The 12,125-nt window shown below is 43.5% G+C and overlaps 2 protein-coding genes across 3 annotated transcripts; one reads left to right on the top strand and one right to left on the bottom strand.

The window, feature by feature from the left end:
- Positions 1–4,318: 4,318 nt before the first annotated feature.
- Positions 4,319–5,352, bottom strand: LOC149343111 (uncharacterized). The gene has a single exon (XM_089545630.1). It carries the CDS (start codon positions 5,250–5,252, stop codon positions 4,320–4,322), a length of 933 nt encoding a protein of 310 aa, XP_089401756.1. The 5' UTR covers positions 5,253–5,352; the 3' UTR covers position 4,319.
- Positions 5,353–5,731: 379 nt separating this feature from the next.
- Positions 5,732–11,218, top strand: endos (endosulfine alpha). 2 transcript variants are annotated; one of them, XM_089545626.1, is made up of 3 exons: positions 5,732–6,004; positions 6,887–6,997; positions 10,786–11,218. In XM_089545626.1, the coding sequence occupies exons 1-3, from the start codon at positions 5,936–5,938 to the stop codon at positions 10,969–10,971; spliced, it is 366 nt and encodes a 121-aa protein (XP_089401752.1). In that variant the 5' UTR covers positions 5,732–5,935; the 3' UTR covers positions 10,972–11,218. The 2 variants fall into 2 exon arrangements, with proteins under 2 accessions (XP_089401752.1, XP_089401754.1); XM_089545628.1 differs by having other exon boundaries at positions 5,734–6,004; positions 6,890–6,997.
- The last annotated feature ends 907 nt before the right edge of the window (positions 11,219–12,125 follow it).

The following is a 12,125-nucleotide window of genomic DNA, read 5'->3' as shown; positions in this document are numbered from 1 at the left end:
CACTGTACAGTTCTTGGCTGCACTTCTTCAGAAGGTCTACATTCTGCTGAAATTGTGTGAACTAATATGATCTCTTTGTTTGCACATGTATTTACATGCTGGGCTGAAGATTAGGGCACTCTAGGCACCACTGGTTGTGTTCCGTATCACAGCGACTTTCCTGATGGCAGCAAAGAGATGTCTTTTAGAAGGCGCTGTCGCTTGGAAATAAGCTCTCTCTCTCTTCTTTTTTTACTTTGTGACTTACCACAGCTTTCTGCACAGCAAAAAAATTATTGACAGCAGCAGGCTTTTATCTCGTTTCCTACTCTTACTGTACAGCGCACATGTAATGAAGCAAATGCACATTGAACTTCATGGTTCAGATAACTCTAAAGATGCATCGCACAGTGCTGCTTAAGCCTACTTCCTGTGTATTACAAATGTAGGATGTCAGCAATTGTCTCAGTGCTATTTTGATGTGGTTTATGCTTTTGGTGTAGCGTATCTTGGAAATAAACAACGTGGCGGCTTCCTTGTGAGCGATCTGATTTGGCATACTGTTCTTTCCTTCCTAACATCAGTGTAGTGCAGAGGGAAGACTACAAAATGATGGCGGCCAAAATATAGGCATGTGCACTTGCTGCAAATTCGCAATGCACCAGCGAATACAGGAGCTTCAGGTAAGACTGCAGGGCATTTCTACTCCAGGCCTAAAGAAAGAAGTACATGGAACCTCCTTAACCTATTTCATTGAACACTAGACATCAGATGAAAACACCTGCTGCTATTAAGTTGTATGACTTTTTCTTGAATGCATTCAGGTTTGTCACCACCCAAAATTAAAATGAGGGTGAAGAGAACCCGCTAGCAAGTGTATTTAATTGTTTCAGCATTCGCACTAATATATCGGCCATTAATTTCCAATATCATTTATTTGTAATGTTAGTTAATGGGCCAATGCAGGGTAATGGCACTGACATGAAGCATAAAAACAAGTCGGCAGTACAAGGCTGCTCAAGATACTTTACACAATTTGCTAAAAAATATGTGCTTGGCAGTACAAACGAGCCAACACAAAAGCTCGTTATACGTGGATACCTGTACATTATTGCACATCACTATAACACACTACAAAAAAAAAAAAAGGATCACATACCTGTTTGCAAACGAAATGATTAGCTACTCAAATGATTAACAGGTGCTCCTGAAACTGAAGTATTTGTAAATGGATTGTTCGAACTGATCCAGGAAACTGGCTGTGATTACATCATATGGTTTCGAGTTCTAGTCTGCATGTGCTCTTAAAAAAAGTATATTCAAATATACCTGTTCTTGCTCTCATACGTTGTAGTCCAGGACGACTGCCTCCTGTCGGATGCTGTGATCTTTTTTTTATATATATATCGCTGTGAGTTAGACCTGCATTCACCTAATAAATTTTAACCTGGCTAATTTTTGTTGCTGTGAAAGATTCTGCAGGTTTATTTCGACCAGCACATCTGTGATTGAATCTTTGGATTTGTATTTTGATAGAAAAAACTTTCTGCATGCCTTGGATATCCTAAATTTTATTTGACTTTTAGTGAATGGACATTGTTCCATACTTAATTGTTCTAATATGGGGTATATTAAATTCATGCAGACGTATAGACAGTCAAGCTTAGTTTCGATTAGCAATTTTTAGCTTGCACCTCAAATGCCAAATGTTTCCATTCAGGTGATAAGCAAACATTATTTATGCATATTTTCCATTTCACATACAGCAATGCCTAAATCCTTGAAATAACTAGCATGTGCTAGGCACTTGCTGTACTGCAAGCACTCTTAGGAGGTTGTCATACTGCCTGCTAATTCCAGCACGGAGGAAGCAGTAGCAAGAGCTCTCTGACCACAGAGTAGGTGTTTTGACATCATTGTGCATACAATGAAAAGGTCTGTACTTGTAGTTTTTATAGCTATTCTTGCGTAACCAGTTATAGGACTTACCGTTAAACGCCAATGATAGTACTTAAATCACTTCACCTTTGGCCCAGATGAAGAATATATTGCCTCACACTGGCTCACAAAGTTGCATTATTCACAGAGGTCTCCTAATTCCTTTTAGTTCCAAAATAATGGCAGGAACTCGGGAACGAAAGCCCTCTGTGTGGCCATATTACTGTGCTCGCAGTACTGGTTTGCAAGTTAAGCATCCTCTTTAGCACGACGACCCAGCTACTGAGTTGTCCCATGAAAATAATTTTTGTCAGAGCAGTTGCATCACATTACCAGCGGCTCTCATGCAGTCAGATGAATATGAAACAGCTTTACATAAACTGGAAAAGTGCCCATTTAGTGAACTTTGACATCACTGATGATGGAAAAAATGTTTCTAAATGGGGTAAAGGTGTGGTAAAAACTTTCCTGGGGCAAATGTTGATTACTGAGTTATCAATGAAGTTGTGCGTCCACATACTGTACTTGGAAGTAACGGTGACATTTAAAATACAAGTGCTGTCACACAAACTTTATCCAAGAATGTTATTTTTCGTTCTTTTCATCTAGTCGAGTGCATTCTTTTCCTGTTTCTTGCACAAGTCATGCAATCATATTGCCATGTCATTTTTGGATAATGTTTCACTTTTTCCTTAAGCTTGCCTTTCGCATATACATCCTTCAATATTACCCGCCATGGTGGCTCAGTGATTATGGCGTTCAGCTGCTGACCCGAAAGACGTGGGTTCAATCCCGGCCGCGGCGGCTGAATTTCGATGGAGGCGAAATTGTAGCAGACCGTGTACTGCGCGATGTCAGTGCACATTAAAGAATCCCAGGTGGTCTAAATTTCCGGAGCCCTTCACTACGGCGTCCCTCATAGCCTGAGTCGCTTTGGGATGTTAAACCCCAATAAACCAAGCAACCTTCAGTATTAATGCATATATGTTGTCAATTCATGTTCACAAACCTGCGAGGTCGTGCGAGACTGCAGTGTAAAGTAAATAAAAAAAAAAATGTAGTGGTAGTAGTATGAAAGGTTCAACAACCCAAAGCTGCACAAGCATAATGAGATATGTAGCAGAGCGCTCTGGATCCATTTCTACCACTTAATGTTCTGTAATATGCACCGACATCACACAGCAAATGGAAGTTCTTGCATTTCCCCTCCACCGAAATGCAACTGGGATTTGATCCCACGACTTTGGGCAAAAAAATGTTTTTACCATTTAAGTCGACTTTCAGTTTTACCGATGGATTTCATTCTTGGAATATTTAAATTTAAAATGCAAATGCTTCTCGAACACATCGACAAGCTCTTCATAAACAGCACATAGTTTTACATGCAGGCTTTAAGCACATTAAGATAACGAATTCTAAATATGCAGTCACATTTATGTGTATGTACACCTGGTGTCAAGAGTTTACAGGGCATGTGAGTTGTGAAAAACAAATTTTTCTGAAGCCTAGATGTGTGCTGAAATGAAGACCTGCAGCTTGTACCTCCAGACTGGAACAAGAATTGCAAAATTGGTTTTAGAGGAAAGGAAAAGCATAGTAATTGCAGTGTATCTTTGTGGCCACCCATATGGAATGGAGGAAGGTGGGAGTGAAAGAAGAAAGAGAGAAAATGGTGCTGTAGTGGAAAAAGCATTTTTCGGCCACACATGTGCTCAATCCCAGGTGTCTATCTCCTGCCTATGCATTGAGCATTTTATTTAGGTATTCCTTCTTTTCGTTTACTTCTCTCTTCCCCAGTATTCATTTTATTTTCGTCCATGAAAAACTCTCTGTGCACACAAATTCTTGGCTGATTACCCTGTATGGGCATATATATATGCCAATTTATGAGGAAAACAACAAGTGCCCTTCAAACTTTTGACGCCAGGTGTACATTATTTCTATAAATCCTTCAGATTTACTAAGCACATTTATTGATGCTACATCACATCTGCCTCACTATTTGTGCAATTAATGTAGGTAGAAAACAAAAACAAATGCCCTAAAAATCAGGTTCAGTCCAGGACATATTTCTGTTGCAAACTTTCATGATATACTTAAGTAAACATGCACCAATCAACAAAAACACGCACAGAATGGCAGCAGGCAGCTCCTGACATTCCACTAAATTTGGTACTGGCCTTGAGGTTACCGCTGCTACAATCTTGAGCTTTGCAGGTCTCTTTGTGAAGTGTGTCTTAGCTACAGCATGAAACGGCAACTGGCAATTCAGCTAATAAGTTGAAATACACTGTAGTTGAAATGCTTTGTGGCTGAGAATTTTTTTCGACACGTTGAAAGATGCTGTATTCATAAACAACACTTTCATACGCAGCAATATAGTCAAGCACATTCACAATAGTTTAAGCTTTCTTAGCAGCCTTTAATGCTTTAAGTTTCTTTTTGACTTTCAGCTTCCCTTTGGGAATAACTTGCTTGATGTTGGCCTTGACAAAACATGAGGCTTCCTGGGCTGAAGGCGCAGTAATTGCTTTTGTTTTCTGAGAAGCGGGTACCGACGTCAACTCAATCACCTCGGGCAAATTGTCACATGGCCGTTCATAGTCTGGAAATCCCAAAGTCTCGCACTCAGAAAGCTCAATGTCTACAGAAACCGAGGCGATTCGCTCCTCTTTCACGACGTGAAACACGGAGAGCTCCTTTTGGACTTGCACCTCGGACGAGCGTTCACTTTCTACATGGGAAGCTACAGTAGCCTCTGCGGTAGACGGCGAGCTACAGCCTCGATCTTCCGTGCTTTTTGCTCCGATGGCTGGGTCGGTGTCTTTCGACTCAGATGCGGTAGCTGTCGTGTCCATGCTAGTATCACGACTGCTCTCGTTTTCACTTTTGGTTTCCATGACACTGCCGGGATCACACGGGGCGTTCTGGCGCACTGCGGCCAGAAAAGCGTCCACCGATTTGGAAGCGGGTGCCGTGCGCCGCAGACCCAGCGCCAGCAAGGAACTCAGGCCAGACACCCACTCCTGCAGTTGGCCGACACAGAGCACGGGTGTATGCTTACTTCGCGCCAGCCTAATAAGCCCATGCAAGAGCCTCGGAGGGTCCGCCGAAGAGTTCAGAATAAGCGCCGAGAGTTGAGCCTGCTCGAGTGCGCGAGCAGCTGCATTCAGACCCAGCACCAAGTGAGGTCGTGTCTTGGAATCCCACGTCGCGCTCATGTTTCGGAAGCGCTCCAGCAGCCGAGAACGACAGTCATCGTCAACTGTCGGCCATCGTAGCGACACAGGCGCAGCCAGCAGAAGCTTTCTCTTTGGTTTCGGTGCTTTCGGCATGCTGAGGCTGACAGATCACAAGTACGCCAGTTATGCAGACCGGCTGGCGAACACGTGCTGAAAGTTGAAACATTCGAGCAAAACATCAAACTAAACAAACAGAAAAAACATGCAATTTGTTTCAGTGTTGCTAGTCTTGGCTTCATTCTAAAATTAGCCATAACGTAAAAGATAACTTTCAATATTTTAAAACAACTGCATTCTATTAGGCTTCAAAAATTTTCTGCATAGAAAGTTTAATCTCACATGCGAAATGTTTATTTGAGCTAAATTTTTTTTTTGTGGCTGATGTTGTTATAACTTTATTAGTAAAAAAAAAGTCGGTGACTCTTGCATATTTTATTGGCAATCATTATTAGCACCTATATTAAAAATGTGTTTTTAAAGCAATAACTTTTTTTTTGTACTGAACACTGTAACAAAATTGGCGGTACTTACCTTCCTTTTGCGTGTCCTTGCTCCTCTCACACGGTTATTGTCCATCTACGTCCTGACAATTGACCCTCACCGTTGCCCTCATCACCACTCCATTTATTGCGCACATTTTTCAACGCGGTTTTGCGCCTGCTCGCAACTGCGCTTTCGTGATTGTCGGTTGTGTGCAGCCAGCTGGTGTCCTCCCTTAGATACAGCTTTGTTTTTCTTAGTTCTCCGTGGGCTTTAGTTTGCCGTTTGTTGAAGCAATGGCCACGGACGACAGTCAAGCTGCAGGAGCGTCTGCAGATACCGAAATCACCGACAAGGATGATCAGGTGAGAATGCTGCTCTTAGGCTTATCCCGCAATTAACGGTTTCTCAAGGTGTGAATACAGCCGCACGCTTATTTTGCCGATTCGATGTTACCGCGTTGCTCGCGCGTGTTTAGGTATCTAATTACTGTTGCGCATCTGCCTTTACTGCATGGTAGTTAGTCGGGTTTTCAGTTTGTTCAATGCGGCTTTAACTCGGCAGGCAGTAAGTATCTGCGGTGTGGTGTTCACATTCGACGAAACCGTTTTTATCCCAGCTATTCTCGTTCTGTTTCGCCACATCCTACTTTCTCCCTTCGCTTCATATATATGGCAAGCACATGGGGCGTCTTTGCTCATTTAACTGAGCTTTAAAACCCCCAATAGGTTGGTTGGCTGGCGCATTAGCAGCAAGCTACGATGCGCGAAATTTCAGTAGCGCAGGTGCTGAGCGCGTTTATGAAGTTTTTTTTATTGATGTCCAGGAGCTAGACCTAAGCAGTGAAGTAAGCTCAGTTCTAATGTGCGCGTTTGTCGTGGTAGTGACGTTAGTTTAGGGCTGTTTATTCGGCTTCCAGTCAGCGAACGTATTTTGAACAGCCGGTACGTTAGTAAACAGAAAAAAGACGGCGGCTGAGAAAACGTCAGTTTGCGCATTGCACGCCTAATTTTTCCCTCCTTATCTCGGCAGGAACTGAAATGTTGCAACAGTTTTCACCGCGAAATTTGAATGATGCCACCAACAAAGCAGATTTTCTGTCAGTTCCTATTTGTTTTCTGGTAGCTGTTTATGAAGTAATGTTAAGCTTTTGAATGCAATTTTTTTTCTTGATGTGCTTAATTGCGAATAGCGTCTAGCCGTGAAACAGTGCCCCGCAGGCTGAGGCAATTCTTACTCTTCTCTAGCAGACGATGCGGAAAGCAGAGCTGGAGGAAGAAGCGAAGTTCAAATCCAAGTACCCAATGAATGCAAGGCCTGGTGGGTCTCTGTTTCTTCAGAAACGGCTGAACAAAGGGGTAAGTCTTGCTTCATGTGCCCTGTTAGACAGTCTGGAAACCTGCACAACTTTTTGTATCTGTACTCTTCATAATCAGAGGTTAATGACAGGGTTAATTGGAGAGATATGGGAGAGGCATTTGCCCTGCAGTGGGCGTAGTCAGGCTGATGGCCCTTCATAAGCAGACAAAGTAGTATGTCTACGGTCAGTAAAACTCTGTAATATAGTTCTCTCATCAGTATGGAACAATATTGGGAGTATGTGAAGGCAAGAGTGAGATGCATTCCTTATATAAACGATAGCCTCTGCCATTAAAGTTTTCTTTCCCGTTGCTTTTCATCCGTTGTTGCAGCAATTGTTTTGCAAATGACTGTTATTCCGTCATATTTCTGTGCCTTGAAAGGTTACCTAGCCAGAGTCCAAGCCAGGCTTTTTGTTGTTCATCTCGTGTAATCTGCAATGGTGCAAGAATTGTCATATTAAGGTTACAGCACAGGTTACTAAAGCAGGTGTCACTCAGATCACCACATGCTACGTAATCAGGAGGTATTGTATGACTCTTCAATCAGACGATTACACCATAGACTGGCTGTCACAGTGTGGAATTGTGGATAGATGCATGAACAGTAGCTTCATGCATTGCAGTCTGTCATCAACAAATGAATGATGGTTATGACATCAAAGGTCAGTATAAGTCACATAAGCCATGAAAAATGATGCTATCACCACTCTTTTGTTTCGATTCTCTGCATTGCTAAAGCCAGCCTGCCTCATGAGCCAAAATGACAAATGAACTAGCAGTGATTACATTGCAGTTCATTCATGTTTCACATGTCCTATAAAGGCCTTTGACGTCAGAGCCTTGTTCGGATGTAGAAGCTGAAACAGCACGAGAAGAAATTGAATTATAAATAATTTAGCAGCCAGCAAATACCATGTGGTGATGCGCATATATTAATGCCTTACGCATCCTTGCAAAGGAGGTGTGCAGCCAAAATTTGGGTGTTTGTACTTCTTTGAACCCCAGTGGACTTGGACAATCCAGGCTCTTCATACGCCGACTGTCATTTCTGGCTCTTGACAAGTCCAGCTTGTCATGTGTTTTCTGGCACTCTGTGTCCAGTTTAAAGGAGTATACACACCAAATTTTAGTTGTTTTCTCTATTTAAAACTGATGTGCAGCACCGTAGAAAATGTAGGCAGCCACGTTAATTGCATAAACAAGTGGTAAGTCATTTATAATTAAATTTTTTCTCTCATGCTGTTTCGGTTATGGTTCCAATAGCTGAATGGCGGCTGTGACGTAAAAGACGTGTTCAGGTCACGTGAGGCATATGAAAGCTGCAGTATGGTTGCTGCTTTCTTTGTTTTAATTCTGTCAACTCTTTGCAAGCTTGCCCTCGAGTTGGAATTGACAAAAAATGAACAAACAGCGATTACATCGCAGTTCTTGCACAACTCATGTAACCTCTTATCATCTGTGATGTCTCCCAGCTGGCGTTAGGCTTTTGAGACCGAAACAACACAAGAAAAAAATTAAATTATAGCTTATTCAGATGACTTTGGCAAATTTCACATTTCCAGCACATCATTCCAAAGAGAAAACTTGTTAAAAGTATGGCATCTCTACTCCTTTAAGGGGAGTAGGGATCGTCCAAAGCATTTTTTTTTTTTTGCGAAAACGATTGCAACACGGGTACTAAATGACCATTTTGGCACCATTTTTGAAAAAACATGTCTGTTGAGGGGTTAAAAGTCTGCGTCGTATCAAGCGCTTCAGTCTGAAATCTCACTGTCTTTACATGCACCTGAAGCATGTTCAAGGAGATGCTTAGGAAAAGTTCATCCATTTGCTTTCTCAGTCAAATTCGATTTTTTGGCTTTCTTTGACTGTGTTGATGCTCATTCAGCAGGACATGTTTATTGCCGAGAAGGTTGGAGTTGAAAAAATTTTTTTTCCGCCAGATGGTTTGAACTCACAACAATGCCGATGACATTGAGGGAATTGTGAACTAACTGTGAACTATGATTGGTGGTTGAAAGTGGAGAAAAAAAAAGTGCTTGACGTCACTTGACCTGTGTCTTACTCTGTCTTCTCGCATGCATCTTTTTTTGTGCTATTGTTTCTTTCGTCTTTTTTTGTGCTATTCTTCCAAAATACATTTGAGGCTTCTCATGGTATGACAGTGAAGTTCCCAAAGTATTAGCAACAGCTAAAATTGATGGGTTTATCAAGTGTTCTATTAAGGGCTCTAAGTCCACGAAAGCATAACCTCTTTTAATGCGAGAGCGTTGGTGACCGTTTGAAGCCTCTCAGCCGGAGCGGCCGGTTGCTCGGAGCTGCCAGAGCAACGGCCGCTCCGACAACCGAGGCGGGCCACTTGGGTCACATGACCTTGTGGTGTCATCCCAACCTAACCTGCCCACCGTATTGCACTCATCGCGGGAGGTGGCTGTTAAATTAATGATTGATCACAAGAGGTTGCTCGGGAAGAGCAACCTGGGTTGCACAAGCCCCATCGCAGGGCAGCGGCGCATCGCTTAACCGCTGCACCACTGCGCCAGGAGTGGTATGAGGGCTCCCAGGGATCAGTGAATGTAAAGTCAAGAGTGACCAATTCCGCATTTATGAGCATTAACCTATTAATGTAATTGCGTCATACTCTTAAGGTGGATATTATGTGTCCCCTCCAGTTATTTGCTTCTTTAGGTGCTTTCATATATGTGTGCGCCTTAATAAATTCTGCTGTGCGTACTTTTCACTCCACTGGCTCTGAAGTCTACTGCTGGCAGCGTCAGTGATTAACAGCCATGTTCTTCTGGCCATCTTTGCAAGTTCGGTGCTTGTAAAATGTTGCATAATTTAAATGAAACAGAACTGTGAAAAAATGGTAACAGTTTACAGTGTTCTCAACAATTTAGAAGTACTTTTGCTGTGTGGAGCAGAACCAGATGAGTGTAGCAAGATACGTGTGCTTGACACTTCTCAGAACAATCGTGGTTACTCCGGTCACATTTTGATTGGGTGGAAATATGAAAATGTGTGTGTGCTGTGCAGTGTCTGTGGGCAGTAAAGAACCCGAGGGGGTTGAAGTCATACTGAAGCCCTGTGGAGTCTCTTAGCCTGTTTGCAGCTTCACCTGGCAGAGGCAGCTGCTTACTTTTTCTCCCATTAGTGCAGTTCATAGGACCTGTGGCAGTGTGCAGGAATTCTAGGACGCTTTCTGGGTGGTGTATTCCCATGTTACGTAGCGTCTGCCATCAGTATCTTGCTGAAAAAGGCGGGCATTTGTGGATGGCAGTGCACTTCTGTTGGTGTGATTAGCCAGTGCATTCAGCTGAGGCAGTTTTTGGTGTGGCTGCCTGAATCGTATTACAGTTCACCTTCTGTTACATGTCTGTATCACAAATGTGGCAACGGCATTGTTTCTTTTTCTGTGGTCCCATTGCATGCATTTATAGTTGAGAGATCCAGAAGGGCGCCGTTTTGTTTTGGGACTCTGTGCCTCTTTTAACTCCTTGTGAAGGCTGCTCGACGTCTGCGTGACAGAGTATGGCTGGACCTGCTGATAGCGTGTAAAACGTACTCATGTTGTTTTAGTGCGGGGATAGTTGTTAAAGCGGAGTGATGAGGCCAAGAGCTTGGCAGCAGGGATAGACTGACCACAGTCAGTGCAGGAGGGAAGTGATTGGAGATCACAAATGGGGGGGGGGCTTCTGTTCAAAAGTGTCCAAAAAGAGGTTGTCTTGCTAATGACAATGAGCGTTGAGCTGCATTCTCACGGGACTGATTCCATGCGTGTGCAGCAAAAGTACTTTGACTCGGGAGACTACAACATGGCCAAGGCCAAGGGCCAGAAGGTGGCTGCTGCCCGGGTTCCTCCCGCCGTCCCCCAGAACCCCACGGGGGAGACCATCCCCACAGTGGAGTCGCTGCCGCCGCGCAAGACTTCGCTGGTGCAGAGCAAGCTGGCCACGGGTCTCTCTTCCTAGAAGGTGCAACGTGGGGGGGCTGCCCACCCTACGGGGCTCTGGGTGACCAGAACACACTTTCTTTGCTGTTGCGCTCCTCTCGAGGCCGTCACACACAAAGAGGGGCACACGAGTGTTGTGACTGCTCACAGCTCGGCCATTGATCTGAACTGGTCAGCAGGCGTCCTTCAGGTTGGCCACAGTTGGTTTTATGCATGCAACTTGTTGAGTCTGGGCTAACCTTGAGCACCTGCAACTTTCCTTTCTTTTTCTTTTTTTTACATACACAAAATCGTGGCAGCCTAGTGTCTTAGTTCTGCTACCGGTTGAAAGGCAAAACAAAGCGGCACCTCTTGTTTGTTTGTGATTACTTTGTTGCCAGTTCTTGAAGGTGTCCCATGCTTAGGCCTAGGTTGTCAACTTTAGGGGCTCTTGAAATACATTTGTCTTAGCAAGTGGTGTTCAAGGTGTGCCCCTATCAGTACACAGGCCTGATGATGACTTGCAAGAAATTTATGCTGTTTCTAGTGTCTTAGTTCTGTTAACGGTTGAAAGGCAAAACAAAGCGGCACCTCTTGTTTGTTTGGGATTACTTTGTTGCCGGTTCTTGAAAGTGTCCCATGCTTAGGCCTAGGTTGTCAACTTCTTTAGGGGCTCTTGAAATACATTTGTCTTAGCAAGTGGTGTTCAAGGTGTGCCCCTATCAGTACACAGGCCTGATGATGATGATGACTTGCAAGAAATTTATGCTGTTTCTTATTACTGTTTTTAAAGTGACTGGCCACGAAGCCATTTGAAGAGGCAACTGCATAGGACTTGTAAATATGTCGGTGCTCTGATTTTTAAGTGGGCTTGTTTTCAGATTAATTTTTCAGCATGGGTCGCGTCGCAGCTTGCGTCACTGAACATGGTGGAAGTGCAGCTGAGCTTGAAACAGAGAATGAAATGGTAGCTTTGGCCTGTAAAATCCACAGCATATGTGTAGTGTCACTTCTGTTGTTGCATTAACTTTCTGCTGTCAGAGTTCACATGGCTTTGAGACTTGTAGCTGGTATCCCCACGTGGAGCTGATTTGCAGCTGTGCCATTCATGTTGAACCACATGCTGGGTGACAACAATGACTTTAGTGACTACTTAATAATTTTGGTTGATTGTGACGTGTTGGCCACCTATGT

This window comes from Amblyomma mixtum, chromosome 5, assembly GCF_055824585.1.
Source record: "Amblyomma mixtum isolate Tamu chromosome 5, ASM5582458v1, whole genome shotgun sequence".
In the NCBI taxonomy this organism is placed as follows: Eukaryota; Metazoa; Arthropoda; class Arachnida; order Ixodida; family Ixodidae; genus Amblyomma; species Amblyomma mixtum.
The sequence above is the reverse complement of the archived record's forward strand: the minus strand, read 5'-3'. Positions and strand labels throughout refer to the sequence as shown.